At 44.8% G+C, this 16,385-nt stretch overlaps 1 protein-coding gene across 2 annotated transcripts in view; it reads left to right on the top strand.

Moving 5' to 3' along the window:
- VPS53 (VPS53 subunit of GARP complex) overlaps positions 1-16,385 on the top strand; it is a 62,416-nt gene that overhangs the window by 35,956 nt on the left and 10,075 nt on the right. For both annotated transcript variants that reach the window (XM_030287828.4, XM_030287829.4), the window contains exons 14-18: positions 2,377-2,619; positions 4,067-4,214; positions 5,062-5,144; positions 8,508-8,586; positions 13,916-14,064. In XM_030287828.4, coding sequence (XP_030143688.4) covers positions 2,377-2,619; positions 4,067-4,214; positions 5,062-5,144; positions 8,508-8,586; positions 13,916-14,064 — 702 coding nt within the window. The remainder of the gene's footprint in view (positions 1-2,376; positions 2,620-4,066; positions 4,215-5,061; positions 5,145-8,507; positions 8,587-13,915; positions 14,065-16,385) is intronic.

The raw sequence follows: 16,385 nt of genomic DNA, 5'->3' as shown, positions 1-16,385 counted from the left end.
CTGCTCTCCCAGCTCTTCTGAACAGCTGCATTTTCTCCTGCACCCCAGTTGACAAGACCTTGGGGGAGCAGGAAAACGCAGATCCATTTCACTTTGCCTCGGAGAAGAGGAGAACATGTGGGCTAAGCATAAAGAAACAAAAGCCATTGACATTCCTGACCGTGTCTTGAGACCCAGAGAAGGCAAAAAAAAAATCAAGTGACTGGTGACTGCTAAGAAAGCTCCACTTTGTTGCCCAGCTGGAGCCCAGCGCAGATGCAGAGGTGGAGATGCAGCTGTTGAGTTTGACAAGGAGTGAGCCACGTCCTCTTTCCTGGAGAAGCTGCAGGAATCTGCAGGCTGCAGCACGTGTGAGCCCTCCTGCAGCAGCCATCTGTTTGGCTCTGCTACAGCTACAGAGGGAGGTCAATTCTGCTTCTCTGTGGCCCAACACAATCAATGCTTCGCTTCAGCCTTCAATTGCTGCTGCCAGCCTGGGGATTTATCACATCACTGGAGCAGCCTGATGTTTTTACAGTGCTTGTAACACAGCTGAGGAGCTGGGAGTGTGGAATCAGAGCTCGAGCAATAGGAATGGAGAAAGGGGCTACTTGTCTTTGCAACAGCCTGGCTAAAGCTGACCAGTGTTGCTCCATGATTGAGAGTCCTGATATTCCAAGCACAGTTCTGGAGATAAGTTTGACCCAGCAGATCACCTGTCATGAGGCAGCAACCTCTAAGTTTATCAGGGAAGAGATGTGGGTTCTCTGAATTCTCTGATTTATGGGTTCTCTGAATCTCTGAATTCTCTGACTTGTTGGCTCTCTGATTCTCTGAATTCCCTGATTTATGGGTTCTCTGATTCTCGGAGTTCTCTGACTTATTGGTTCTCTGATTCTCTGAATTCTCTGATTTATGGGTTCTCTGAATCCTGAATTCTTTGACTTGTTGGTTCTCTGAATTCTCTGACTTGTGGGTTCTCTGAGTTCCCTGATTTATGGGTTCTCTGAATCTCTGAGTTCCCTGATTTATGGGTTCTCTGATTCTCTGAATTCCCTGATTTGTGGGTTCTCTGATTCTCTGAATTCCCTGATTTGTGGGTTCTCTGATTCTCTGAATTCCCTGATTTGTGGGTTCTCTGATTCTCTGAATTCCCTGATTTGTGGGTTCTCTGATTCTCTGAGTTCTCTGACTTGTGGGTTCTCTGATTTTCTGGAATCAGGGGTTTTCTCTTTCACAAAAGGGAAAGCAAAAAGGGGTAGAAACTGGGGGGAAGTTGTTGTTGGTGGGTTTTCCCCTTTTCACTGGTAAAGGTGAGAACGTGCTGCAGAGTCTCAGCCATTCTGCTGAGGATTTGGGTTTCTCCTTAGGAGCCCTGGCTCATGGCACAGCCCTCAAAGGTGTAGGTTGTGCCATGGGAAGGGGAGAGCTGTGAGAAAACCATATTCAAACTAGGAATATAAAATACAGGAATTCCTTCTGGTCAGCAGAGTACCTCTCATCTGCAAGGCCTATCTATTTCCCAAAATCCAAGCTTCCTTGAGGAAGGCTGTGTGTGTGTGAGTGTGCCTGGGGGAGGAGGTTTATTGCTGGAATTCATCTGGCAAAGCTTATTCCATGGAGCTGAGCTGGGCTTGGTCTCCAACACGGATGTGCTGTCTCTGGAGAAGGAGGACCAGAGGAACTCCCCAAGATCAGAAGATTCTCTGGTCCTGTGTTGATGGCTCTGGCCCTCTGCCATGCTCAAAAGCCTTTTTGTCCTGGTGAAACGATGGAGTGAAGTTTATTGTTGCCTAAAGACTGAAATATTTGAGTAAGGACCAGGCTGTAATGAATCACTGGAGACAATAAGAGGGCTTTTTGTGCTTTTAAAAAGAGTCTAAGTAGGAAGTGCACTTTGTGCTCATGCTAAATAAAACTTCTTTAAAGGATGTGTGAAGTTGTGCAAAACCAGGTGGTATCCAAATGGGACCAAGAAATGGCAAATGGCACACACCATTTTGAGCACATCCCTTCAAAATCCACATTCCCTGAGGTCTGCTGGGATGGGAAGCCTGACTGTTCCTTTTCCTGGTACCAGGAATGAAACTTGAGCACAGGCTTAATGCACTTGCATCAAATGTTGCTGAACTGAGTCCTGGCAGACCTGGGAGCTTTTATGTGTGGCTGGAGAACAGATTTGAAGCTGCCACTAAAACTCATGAGCACAAAAGGTTTGGGCTGTGGAATTGTGTGAGCTTTGTGCTGGGAGATAAGAAAGGGCTGGGAATACCCAGCTGCTAAACCTGAACTTGCTGGTGTCACAAGACAGGGCATCTCATTCGAAGCATTATTCCCTCTTTTCACTCCAATTCCTCCCTCAACAAACTCACATACCTTTTTGTTGGCCCACACCAGGAATCTGGGAGAGCTGATTGACAGGTTTGTGGCTGACTTCAAGGCTCAGGGTCCCCCCAAGCCCAACGTGGATGAAGGAGGAGCTGTGCTGCCCAGCTCTGCTGACCTCTTTGTGTACTACAAGAAGTGCATGGTGCAGTGCTCCCAGCTCAGCACTGGGGAGCCCATGATAGCCCTGACCACCATCTTCCAGAAATACCTGCGGGAATACGCCTGGAAAATCCTCTCTGGAAACCTGCCCAAGTGAGTTTGGCACCCCCAGTGCTGCAGACACACCACTGCACTGAGGAGCTGATGATTTGTAAAGATAATTAAGAAATATACCCTTGTGAACACTCATTTCTCTGTCAGACACCCCAGGTAGCAGCAGGATCACTTAATTTACTTCATGGTTTTCTCCAAAGTTCAATTTTTTGCACAGAGAAAAAAGCAGGAGAGCAATTGAGCAGTCACACATTGTTTTTCTTTTAAGGGCCTCTGGAGAATAGCTTCATATTTGGCTTTGATTAGCAGTTCAGATTTGCAGTTTCTTGAAGTTCCTTTTGAAATGCCAGCCCAAATCTCTTCAGAGAGGCCTGGCTTTCAGAATTGCTGCTTGAGTAACCAGCTCATACTGGGGTTCTCAGCTGCCTTAGCCCAACATCATCTATATGGTAATTTATAATGAAGGTGGCTTATTTCTGAGATGCTGAAGTGCTTCCCTGTACCTCCCTCTGCTCTGGAACATTTTATCTCTGTATAAATAAGATCTGTAGATGTAAATCCAGTGAAAGGAAATCATAATGAGTTTGCACCAGTATGGATCAGTGTACAGGCTAAAGGTGCTCCTGAGATGTTGCCAAAACTCCACTGCAGGTAATTTTATTTGCCATTTAACATCTTCAGTTTGTTTCCTTTGTAAACCTGGGAGCAGCAGAATGACTTTGTGAAATCAGTAAAATCTTTCCCAGATGGAAGGGGAGAGGGTTCCATCCAGACAAGTGGAAAGATAAATTTAATGTGTGTTCTCCATCAGACCTCAGTTGCATTCTTTATCCACGTTTTTTTCAGTGCTCCGTTTTTGCTGTCCAAGATAAATATCACTGTCCTATTTTTTTTTTTTTAATGGATTTGGATTATAAAGAGTTGAGAGGTAGGGAATTTCCTGCCTCTAAACTGCTCTGAGTCTTTCTTTGTTGATACATGAATGTTGCTCACTGGAAGACAGTAGAGGGGGAGGCACATCTTCTATAATTTACTTTGTTGATACCATCAGCTTTTAAAACAGGTTACCAAAGTCTCAAATGCATGTGGACAGCTGTTCAGTGCTGCAGAGATAAGTATGACAAGTTTCCTGATAGTTCTGAGATTCTTCTGTAATCTTTAATTAGATTTTGGATAACTGGCAGTGAAGGTGAAGCTACCTGGGGAAGGCTGTGTTCCACTTGCATCCTAATCTATTTTCTTGTCAATGAGTGAGTTGTCCTTTGCTTGAAGATCTGGTACAAAGCTCTTTGTAAAAGAAATTCCTTCACCAAAATAGCAGTTGTGGGTTTGATGCCCTGTATTGCACAGGGTGTTGGGTTGTGCTCATAAAGCCTTTTTATGGCATTAAAATCCAGCATTAATTTTGCACCTTGAGTTGTCTGTACTCTCAAAAACCTCACAGGTTTTATCTGGTTTGTTTGTTTGTTTGTTTGTTTTTTCCCAGGACAACCAGCAGCAGTGGTGGGCTCACCATCACAAGTTTGCTGAAAGAAAAGGAAGGCTCTGAAGTGGCAAAGTTTACTTTAGAAGAACTTTGCCTCATTTGCAGTATCCTGAGCACTGCAGAATATTGCCTGGCCACCACCCAGCAGGTGAGTTTTCCTGAGGAGGCACCAGCCCCTCTTCTGTTACTGTGGAGACTGGGACAGCCAAAAGTACTAAAAAATCCATTGATTATTGAGCTTTACATTATTCATTCTGTATTTCAAAGAAAGAAAAGTATTGATTTTCTGAGAAAAGTAATTTGCTTGTAATCCTGCTTTGCAGCATCAGTTTTGGGTTCAATACTTTTCTACTTGTTACATAATTTGTTTTGGACTTGGGACCAATCTTTTTTTTTTTTAAGATTCTTGGTTCATTATCTCTCCTTCATAAAAAAAAAGCACAACAATAATTCAAAATACTTTTGGGAAAATGCTTGCATGAAATATTGGGGCAATGTGGAGTGGAGAGAGGAGGAATTTATGCTGATGTGATTTGCAGCCACGCCGCTCGTTACATTCAGGTGCTTCCAAAATGCCATGGGTCAGGAATGAGCTGTGATGTTTGGCTGTATCCAGGCCTCTCCACCACTAGGTCTGGCAATCCTCCTCCTCCTCTGCAGTTTGGGCACAGGCAGAGTGTTGAGAAACATCTTTATTAGCAGGACAGATGCCACAGTGTTAAGCTAGTACGGTAGCATGTCATACTAGAGTTACATATTTGACCTTGGAGCTTTAATTCTTTGAGGACATGGAGCCACCATGGGCCATCCTGGCAAATCAACAGGTCTGGGATGCCAGGAAGGAAAGATTTCCAGTGTCACTAGATGAGTTTTGGATATAATTTGGTCGCAAATTAAGTTTGAAGAAGCTGACCTTTCCAGGGCATAATTTTTCAAGAACGATCATTTTGAGTTAGAAACCTGATCTCCCTGTTGCTTGTTTTGTTTCCCAACAGTTGGAAGAGAAGCTGAAAGAAAAAGTGGATACAAGCCTAATGGAGAGAATCAACCTGACAGGAGAGATGGACACTTTCAGCATGTATGTCCAGCACCTGCCTCCTCCCAAAATGTGTCAAACATCCCCTTTTGTCAGCCAGATGGTGCTGGAGTAAAAACAATCCTGAGATCCCAGTGTCACAGGATCCACGCAGATCCACAGCCTGGGCACATTCCCTGCTCAGGGAATGGTATCCTCTGGCTGCTCCAAGAGCAGCACTAGCACAGGCTTTAGCTGCTCCCCATGGTCCAAGCCAAAGGAGCAAGAGCACTGGAAAAGGGAAAGGAAATAGTGAGTTTCCATTTGAAACATCATTTGCATCTTGGCAGCTCGGCGAGGTGGCTGTTACATTTCAAGAAAGGAAGCTATTTCAGAACATTCCTTCCTGCTTTAACTTCCCCCTGTTAATCAGCAGCCTTGTCAGTATGATCAAACCCCATTTCAGATGACATAAAAGACTGAACCAATCTTATATTTGGGGATTATAATTGAGAGAAGATTATCATTCATTAAAATAACTTTTCATGTAGCGGTGCTAAAAATATTTTGCTCTAACATCCTTTCCTCTCCACCCCTGACAGACAGATTGAATGTATTTTTTGAGACAAGAAAATTGAGGCAAAAGTTGTTTTGCCTCTTATCAGACAAAAGAATATCTTGGCAAGACTGGGAAAATAATCCCTGTCACCAGCTCCTCCTCTCCCTAAAACAAAGATTCAGCCCAGATTGCAGTATGATATTTTTTTTCAGAAGACTTCCTTCCTGTGATTCCTCCTCTCCTGCTGCAGTGGACAGGATCCCACTGAATCTCCATCCAGCTCTTTCACATGGTCCCAGGCTCCATTCCAGGCTGCAGAGACTCCCTTCCCTTCAGGCTCTCCTCAGACCTTTCTAAGAGTGAATCCCAGCCTGAAATTCGGGGTTGCTTTGTGCACTCAGCCAAAGCAAGCAAGGTAGCAGGGAAGGAGAAATCAAATGTGCCATAAGATGGGGTTTTCTCAGCATGGACGAGTTGGGGGTGAGTTTTGCCAGCAGGAACCAGCAACCTCAAGTGGCTGCTGGATTTCCACAGTGGCTGCCTCACGAGGTGGTGGGTCCCAGACAGCCAATGTGAAGTGTTTTGGAAGTTGTTTAATGTATAGCTCACAGTTTGCTGCTTTGGACAGGTTTAAAGTCCAACTGACAGGGCTGATATATCTTGTAACAAAGGCTTTTAATTGGCTTTCATTCTGTTCCAGCTGAGGGCTTTGTCCAGCCTTCTGTCAGTGTAAGGCAGAGCTATAAACCTCTCTGGCATTAGCTCCTTCAACATCAAACAAGTGGCTCCTTCTGGGATCTGATGTCTTGTTAGGCAGTCATAAAATAAGTGATAAAACACTGTTTATTCACCCTGGAAAGTGTTCCTTCTATCAGAGAAAGGAGAGTGCAGAACCACCCAAAATGTGTAGAAAAGGAGGGGTTTATCCGTGGGGTGGCAAAGCAGTTCCTTTAGGAAAGTGGGGGAAATTATGAGAACTTCTTGATGTTCAACAAAAGAAAAATGATTGTAATGTAAATCCAGCAATCCATCTTTTCCCTGTTGATCTGTTTTGTGAAATTATGGGCAGCATTCAGAGAACCCCTGAAGTGTTGGGCTCACTGCAGTTGCTGCACTGCTCCTTTATGGCCTTTATGAGCTTCCTGATCCATCCCTTCTGTGCATGTCAGGGACTGTGTGAGGAGTCACCCAGTGCCTGGGGTGAGGATTTGGGGTGAACCTGGCTCTAAACCCTCTCAGCATGTCGTATCCTTTGTGCTCCCAGCACGTTTCCTGCTGCAGCCCCATCCCTGCACAGCAGGTGTTTATTCTGAAATGCAGACAAATGGGTTTCTCTCCCTGTTCTGTGGCTTTCAGGTGAGAGCCTGCACTTGGTGACCAGCTCCTGACAGACTCCTGAGCGTGGACACACAAGTGCTGGGGTCACTTTCCATCCAGCCAGAGCTTTGTGTTCGTCTCTGGTGCTGAAGCACAGCTCTTCCCTGCAGGGCTGGTTATTTCAGTCTCCCTTGGCCTGGTGCAGTCCCCCAGGGAGGGGATTCTGTAGTGCCCAGCACAAGCAGAGGCACCAGAAACAGTCATGGGCTTTTTTTATCCCAATGCAAGTTTTAGATGGTGTAACTTGAAGCCTGTAGTCGCTTCATCTCACATACTGATTTTTCCAACTAATTTTGGATGAGTTTGCCTTTACAAACAAATTAATTGCTTCGAAGGAAGTCTTTTACTTTGCATCGTTCCAGATTTTACGTGCTGGAGCTGTAGGAAAGGGAATGAAGGGTGTGACACCATATCTCAGTGAGAAGGTGGACACTTAGAAATATTTTAAACAGTGAACCCCAGAGTAGTATCCAAAACTTCACAATGAGAATGAGGAGGAGGAAAGGTGGTTTGAGGAAGCATTGCTCAGGTTTTTCACAGTCCTGTGATTCTCATCTGGGCTACCATCATGAGAAAGAGCAAAAGTAAAATCCACTTCTTACAAATATAATCCTGAGGTTGTAAACATGCATCTGTGGCAGATTTAAAGTTGACACTGTTTTTAAAAACTGTGCTTAGTGAAACAGAATCAGTTCTTGCTCCTAGCAGAAGCTGTCTGCAGTGGGAGTGCTGGTCCTGTGCCCCTGAGGGGTCTGAGCTGCTGCAGGCAGAGTTTCTTGGCTGTTGTTTTAGGATCAGCTGCACCTCTATGCACATCACAGTATGATGGCCTTAAATATGTCTCTAAGCAATATCATGCTGTTAAAAAAAAAAATAAAGTGGGGGGGGAGGGAGGGAAATGTGTTTGACTAATGTGTCCTTTAGTCTGGTATATGTCTCAGGAACTCAAACAATGGATGGCAGCAGTCCTAGACATAGTGTAAATAAGACATCTGCCTTCATCTTCACACATGGGAGACACAGAACTCATGCAGATGTCATTTTTAAAATCCTCTGTGCAAGTTCCTGTGAGCAGTAGAATATTGGCTGTGAATAAATGGAGAGATGATAAAATGTTTGTGTTACACAGACTGGATTAAATGTGAAGCTGAATCCCAGTCTGGGCTTTATACTTGGGGATTTCTCTTCTTCATCTGCCACCTTTGATTCCCAACCCCTTATTTGTGTTAAAACAGAGAAAGGTCAACTGTAAAAACATCCTGTCTCCCCTGGAGCCCATTTTAAACCATTGTGCAGCTCCCTGCAGCATTTCCCAGCTCTTCCTCAGCACAAGTTGTAGCTGTGTGCATTCCCATCACAGTGCTGCTGTCAGCCAGTGGAGGATTTTCCTCCTCACACAGTCAGACACTCCAGCTCTGGCACTATTTTACTCAGTGTGATTCTAAAACTCATGCTTGATTCTTTTTTCTTTTTTTTTCCCTCTTTTGCAGTGTGATCTCCAACAGCATCCAGCTGTTAGTGCAGGACCTGGATGCAGCCTGTGACCCTGCCCTGACTGCTATGAGCAAGGTAGGGGTGGATTTTCAGAAGAGGTCACCTTAAGATCCATGTGGAATTCTTGTGTGCTTTAATTGCTTCATTTCACTACTGATGCATTCTTTTAGGCTGATTTTTTCCCTTACTTTTTTGAGCAGCAATTGCTGTATTTATAAGTACATCCCTCACTCCAAGCCCTCTTATTATTCAGATTAGAGCTTTCAGGCTTTTTGCACCACATTAAAACCTACAGACAATGAAATACATTCAGTAAGTACTCGTGGCTTTCTCTTTCCACTCCCAACGCCAGTGAGAGCATTTAAAATTTGGAAAAACTTTTGTCAGCGTGAAATTTCAAATACACCTTCACGTTTGCTCTCCCCTTTGTCTTCTTTGGCAGGGAGTTTTACCAGCCTGCTTGTTTGGGGCTCTCAAATGGAGGTGCTCAAATGGAGGTGATGTGGAATTGAGATTGAGCCTTATTGCTTCTGTGATCCTCTCAAGGACATATGGAGCCATTCCTGGAGAGGCCCCTATGCCTGCAGCTTAAGGATTTTGTTGCAGTTACACTGCTGGCTTTTATATGTTTGAAATGCAGAGCTGTGTTTCCTTGCCAAAGTATTGTGAAAACCCAGACTTGCTTTAGACAGAGGTGAAGACAACAAAAGTGGATTGAACTATATTTTTTTCCTTTTAATTAGAAATATTAAACATAAAGCCCCATTTTTGTAGGATCAACACACTGTCTGGCTGCCATGAATTTTAATAGCTTTCTGCTTTATGATATATTCCAGCTGTAAGCAGCCCCACCACCCCCAGCTAATATTTGAAGTAGAATGCAGCTGGTAATAGAGCTTGTACAGGTTCCAAATGGAAAGAGGATTTTTTTGCCCAGTCAAATAACACCACTAGGAAGGGCTTGGCACTTCAGGTGTTGCCTGTGTGCTGTGGCAGCCCCTCAGATCTCCTGAACCTACAGAGTGCAGTAATATTTAAATCACTTCGCTCTCACTGTTTATACCCAAGTAAACCACAACCTTGAGAAAGCAGCAGCTGGTAGGCCATTTATTTTTGTCTTTGGAACACTGGTAAAATGCAGCACATGTGATGAGACTGATGATATATAAACAAGTTTAAGTGTTATGAAATTAGCTAAATAAATACTTGTCACTTGTGCAAGTCTGATGCAAATACACTCCACTGTTTGCATCAGACAGAGTCGGTTTTATGTGATTTTTATTAGACCTGGATTTTGGTGCAAGAGGTTTTTTTCCTTCACCTTCCTCCTCCCTTTCCTTCAGGGCTGGGTTATTACTCTGACACTTCAATAAGAAATGCATGTAATTATTTAAACACAGAGGTAGTATTTGGCAATGTAAAATCAGCCTATATTAAAGAAATAAAGATTGTGTGGCTGATCCATTCCAATTTTGCTCTCTCAAGATTCATACTCCATTAGGGCTCTTCCTTTGTTTAGCTTTTTTCATTTACTTCACTCTGGTATCCTCCAGGATTGAACATTCCCAGTCCTTTGTTGGAGTCTGGCTTTGGGTTTTTTTTTTTTTTTTTCTTTGCAAGAATGTTCAGGAACTATAGAGGTAAATTATGAAATGCTTAAACCTCTCAATCCACTTTGGCTGCAGGCCACGTTGAGAGATTTAACACAGAAAACAGCATCAGGAATATTGCTTTCAGCTGGGAATGCTGCTTGGTTTCCATTATTCTTTACTTGATGTGTTCTGAAGAAAATGGTAAATGCTGAGAAGGCCCCATATTACAAAATTTGTAGGTGATAATCCTTACTCAGACTTTACAGCAGGTGTAGGATGATTAAATGTGACTGTAGGACAGGGAGCTGGGATGTGGGTGGGAGGAGCATTTACCCTAAACCCCCTGTTGTGATATTCTGGATAACTAAGAGCTGTTAATGTGTTTGTACTGATCTGTAGCATTGCCTGGTGTGCTGCCTTTTTAATTTCTGGGATGAGGGAGCTGCTAATCTGCACGGGATATTTTCGCCCCAATTAAGTTTATGGATTGCACTGGCTAAGGCTTGATTTACATGCTGAATTAAGCATCGATTTATATGTAAAACTGTGCCTGGAAGTAGGGCTGGGGGATATTTTAGTGCCTCACATCAACCTCTTGCTGGCTTTTTACATTTTCCTAAAACCTTTTGGCCCAGCTGCAATTCCCAGTGTCCTCACAGCCGAGTGGACAAAGCAGGGCTTTAATCATTTCTCCACTCCACACACAGAAAAATCCCTGAGAGCACAGCAATCAGAGCTGCCAGTGCTAATTAAAAGCCCTCAGGAGAGTGTTTGAACCCTGGAGCATGTACAGAGTGTGACAGGGCAGAGCCCAGCTCGTGTCCCCAACTACAGCAGCACTCCCTGCTCCCCTCCCTGCCCTTCCTGTAGGTGCCCAGGCTGGCTGGAGCCTGCAAGGGGAAGCTGGCAGGGGGATGCTGCTGGCAACAGGGAGAGTTGGAGGTTCTTTCATCCTCTGCTCAATCCCAAAGCAGCCCCTTTGCTGCTGGGCACAGGGAGGGACCTGGTGGCTCTTTGGGGACACAGCACCGTGCCATTCTTGAGCCCCTGCCCTTCCCAGGAGGCAGCACAGCTCTTGTGGAGTGCCAGCCCAGATCTTTCTCTTTCCTCCTGCCTGCTTTAACCTAAACCCCATCGTAAATGCAGGTGAACCCAGTGTGAAGAAATGCTGATGTCTGACTCCAGTTCAGAAGGCTGAATAATTTCTTTATTATAACTATACTACAATACATTAATATACTATTTAAAGGAGATACTAAAACTACAAACCTACTTTCTGTAACTACCATATAACTAACTCACAACTCGTGACCCTCTCTCTGTCCAGCCCCAGGTGGGTTGGATTGGCCATCAGGCTCAAACAATCCTCACCAGAACCCAACCAAGCAATCACCCCAGGTAAACAATTCTCCAAACACATTCCATATGGGAAAACAAGGAGCAGAAATAGAAATTGTTTTCTCTTTCTTTCCTCTGTGCTCCTCTGTGAAAAAGTCCTGAAAGAGAGAAGAAAGTGCCTGCCACAAGAAGCAGGAGGCAGCACAGCTCTTGTGGGGTGCCAGCCCAGATCTGCTCAGGGTTTCTCTTTTCTCCTGCCTGCTTTATCCTAAATCCTGTGTTTTGTTGTGAGAACCAGGAGGCAGCACCAGCTCTTGCAGCCCTGCTGTGTCCTCCCAGCCTGCAGGTGCCTTTGGGCTTCTCCCTTGCAGTGAAATCTCTCTGCTCCTGTTCCTTGGACTCATTTCCAGCTTGTGTATGTAAACTATGTGGATATCCCAAGAAAAACACAGGACAAGGGAAAAAGAGGAATAAATCTAAAACGACAGGAACAAAGCTTTACCAGCAGAGTTGTGCTCATATTTCTTTTGATGACTTTTCAGTATGTGTGCTATTCCTTTCTCTGCAGCTACTGGGTGGGTTTTTTTTTTTTTTTTTGGGTGAAACACACCCACATGCACAGACACACACACACAAAAGGGCTATTTTTGCTGTTCATGCTTTAAAGGTTTGGTTGTAAAGTATTGCTTTTGGAATGATGACCAGCAAAATGAAAAAGCTACTGTTTCATTGTTGGTGCAATAATTCAGCTCAGCAGTCCCTTCCCACTTTCTGGCTGTTCCCACTCTGTGGGGATGGTGTGTTGGGTGAGGATTGCTCTGTCAAGAAGGGAATGTGTGAATCCATCAGGGAGAAAGGCACAGAATATTTTGTTTGGATGTGATCAGTACCATGAGGAGCAGAAAAGCAGGTAACCAGTGACAGGACTTGAGGGAATGGCTAGAGCTGTGTCTGGGGAGGTTTAGGTTGGATATCAGGAGAAGGTTTTTCCCCAGAGGGTGCTGGCACTGCCCAGGCTCCCCAGGGACTGGTCACAGCCTTGGGGCTGCCAGAGCTCCAGGAGTGTTTGGACAACACTCCCAGGGACAGGATGGGATTGTTGGGGTGTCTGTGCAGGACCAGGAGTTGAAATTGATGCTCCTTGTGTGTCCCTTCCAACTCAGGATGTTCTGTGACTATGAAAACCTGTGGAGCAGGTGATGAGAGATATCCCTTCCAGCCACCCAGCTGATGTGAGATCAGCAGGCTGGGGGTTGGTTGGTTTGGTTTAAATAGAGGCAGCTTTAGTGGGACTTGTGTAGACTCAGACACTGTGGTTTTGCAAAGAATTTGGCTTCTCTTTCCCACTAAGTCACTTAGGCTGCGTGTTGTTTGGATGGAATTGAGTCAGCTGAATTGCAGGGGGCAAAGTAGCCATATTAAATTAAAACCAGGAATAAAAAAACTTTATATGCAAAATCCAGAGCTTGGGAAAACAAGTTTGAGGACAAACAGCCCCTCAAAGGAAAAAGCTCATCTTCCATATGTGCCCAGTTTCCTCTCCTGATTTCCTATGAGTTTTCCTCCTGTCTCATCTCCAGTATGAGGAACAGATCTCCAGAGAGTTATTGGGAGAACACTGCAGAGTTCTGAGCAGCAGCAGAACTGAGTGTGCTTTTCTGGATGCTTTTGTTCCTCAGTGAGACTCTTGTACATACACAAGGCCAGGTCAGACCCAATCACATATTTTTTGTTTTTTTCCATTTGACTTAAATTGGGAGTACCCCGTGTACTGCAAACCAGGCTCAGAGAAAATCAAGAGAGCCACACATCTGGCTCACAGGGGCTGTTCTCTTGCAGTTCTGCTGAGAATAAAAGAAAACAAAATGGGAGGTTGAGTAACTCTTCTTGTTTCGTACTTTTTACATGCATTTGGAAGAGCTGGGCTTGGGCATCCTGGCTTGTACACCAGCAGTGTTTTCAGTGAGCTACACTGGTGTGGAGTGCTTTGGACTTTAAGACTTTTTACCTCTTCCATCTATCTGTCATCAGTCTCACCAGTATTAAAGTCTTGGCTGCCATACAGGAATCCAGACTTTGCAAGCTTGCAGATATTTTCTCAAATGCCTGTAATCAGGATTTATATGGGCACTTCATCCCAGCAAATTGGAAACTGTTAAATATTAAAGCAGCCTGGTGTGCTCCAAAGGCTTTTTTAATCCTAGTGGTCCCCATTTGTGTGGGTTACTGGTCACAGTTTCTGCTCTGGTGCAAACAGGGCTGCTCTGGCTTTTCTTTGGGTCTTCTTGTGGCAGGGTTTTGCCCAATCACTTTAATGATGAAGAACTTGACCTTGGTGGTGAATTGCAGAGGCAGTCTCTAAATGACTCCTTAGAGATTCCCCTAGCAGGAAGTTTGTACAGTTTCCCTTACCTATTGCTTGAATGTTGATGAATTAAACAGTGATTTTTGGTTGTTTTTTCCCCTTTGTGCAGATGCAGTGGCAGAACGTGGAACACGTCGGTGACCAGAGTCCTTATGTCACCTCAGTGATCCTCCACATTAAACAAAATGTCCCCATCATCCGTGACAACCTGGCCTCCACAAGGAAGTATTTCACTCAGTTCTGCATAAAATTTGCAAAGTAAGTTACCAACATAGACAGTTTATTCAGGTCATCCCATAAAAACAGTGCGATGATCACTGTGTGTTGTTTGCCAAGTGCAGAAAGTTTTGGGTTGAGCATCTTCAAAAGACTTTGAATTTCTGACTCCAGATATGACTCTTGCTGTGGGAAAACCTACTTTTCTTCTGTGGGACTTGCAGGTACTGAAAAATTTGCCTCAAAATAACGTTTACAATAAGCACTGTAAGGAGGGCATGTGTGAGAAGTTTATTCTACCTTAACAATCTCAAAGCTGCTTTTCTGTGCAAAAATAGCTCAGTCAGGAGGGGAAATTCACATTGAAATGTTGGGGAATATTAAAATCTTCCTGGCAAGTCACTTAAAGTTGAGCAGCATGAAAGAAGTGGCAGATGAGACAGAAATGCCCCTTGCTGCTGGATCCAGGGTGGACATCCAAACTTTCACCTCTGTGTCTGAAACAGAAATTCAGCTCTTTGGGAAGACATTTCTGAGCTCTTCCCTGCTTGCCTGTGGCCAGCTGAGCTCCACGTGGCAATGCCCCAGGAAAAACCCCCGGGAGAGCTGTGCCAGTTGTAGCTGCTGCTTTTGGTGGCACATGTGACCGTGCTGGTGGACTTGAGGGCAGTGGCGTGCGTGTCATGTGTCACTCTAAAATACCTTAATGTTTCATTCATCTCTGATAAGGTAATCACCCTGAAATAAGCTCTGTGGCCTGGCAGGGACTGTGTGGGTTGGAGATTTGAGCTGCAGCTCCTGCCTCAGCTGGGTGGGATGCAGCAGCTATGCTGGGAGCTGGGAGCTTTCACAGCAGGGAGGCTCTCCTGAGAGCTTCATCCCCCCCTCTGTCTCAGGGTACTCATGAGTTTGCTTTAAGGAGCAGTTCCTGATAAATCATGCTATGATGTTGCCCATAATCACTGTTTGAAACGCTGTCTCGGCGAGAATTTATTGTATGAAAACCTTCTGTGTGGTTACACTTGAATTTTATGTGATAAATAAAACCCCCCATTTATTCAGCTGTTCACAGCACACTCTTAATACCTCAGCTTAGCCTCCCTTTTAACTTTATTGCTAGGCACATACCAAGTAAACTCCAGATGAAACAGCTCTCAGATTTGAGTGAAGTTCCCATCTAAGCTGAGTGTCCTCACCCGTGAGCACAGAAGCCCCTGCTCCTCTCCAAAACATTTTATTAAAAGACAACTGCAGCTCTGATCTGCAGCACATTAAAATTAAGACACAGTCCTGAGCTCACTGTGCCATGGATCAGATGTAGAAGGGTAAAATGGGTTCTTGAAGATTGATTTTTCTGGATCTGTGCAACTTGGTGCTAAGGAACAGTGGTAAGGGAGCACCAATCTCCTTAAAGTGCCTTTTAATGCCTACAAATATTTGTATTTTTGAAACTCAGCATTCTTATGGAATATGCTTGCTGGGCCAATATAAATACCTGGCCTTTTGTGTGCCCCACAATGCTGAAAATCCTTTTAACAGGCCTTGTGCTTCTCCACATGTTAATGCCCGTGTCTTTGTGAGCTGCCACTTCTCAGCTCTAATGGATTGTATAAAGCGTGAGTGTTGAGTTACAGGACCACAGGGGAGAAGGCAGCTAAAGTCACTAAATTTAAAACAGTGGGATCTGAGCCAAGTCTGGAGAGAAGAAAAATGGCCATCAGAAATGGCATCAATCCTCTAACCTAATTTGTCATTTTTGCTTTGTTTTGAGCGATGTGTGAGCGGCGCTCCCTGGGGACAGCGAGCAGCCGGCGGGCACTGGCAGGCAGGGTGGGGGGCTCAGCTCTCCCTGCACCTTATCCTTTGAAATCAAACCCCACAGCAGCCAAGCTGCTATGCTGGGATGTGTTTGGGAAGTCTGTGACCTGACCTCAATGAGGAAGAGATTAGAACTGAGAGACAGGAAAAACAAACAGTTCTCCCCCTCACCAGGGCTCCTCTGTTAGCAGCAGCCAAGCGTGGTGGGTGCTGTGTCCTGCCAGGTGCTCCAGCTAAAAAGTGAGGGGAGTTTGGTGGAAGAAGGTTGGGATGTGGAGGCTCCTGGTGTGAGAATCCAGGGCTTCCCTCTGGCTGCCCTGGCAGGGGTCAGAAATCCCCCTGGACAGAGCCCCCACAGACACTGTCTGTGATCTCTGTCCATGGAAAAGAGTTTTCAATCTTACAGGATGAATTACAAGCTCTGAGTGTTTGATATAAGTAGTAATTAAGTGTGGCATGGGTGCAAAAGTAAAATTTTAGGATTCTAGATAAGGGGTTCAAAGGAGACAAGATGGAGGAAATTGGGTGTGCCTTGTCCTTTTTCT

Source organism: Taeniopygia guttata, chromosome 19 (genome assembly GCF_048771995.1).
Source record: "Taeniopygia guttata chromosome 19, bTaeGut7.mat, whole genome shotgun sequence".
Classification (NCBI taxonomy): domain Eukaryota; kingdom Metazoa; phylum Chordata; class Aves; order Passeriformes; family Estrildidae; genus Taeniopygia; species Taeniopygia guttata.
The sequence above is the reverse complement of the archived record's forward strand: the minus strand, read 5'-3'. Positions and strand labels throughout refer to the sequence as shown.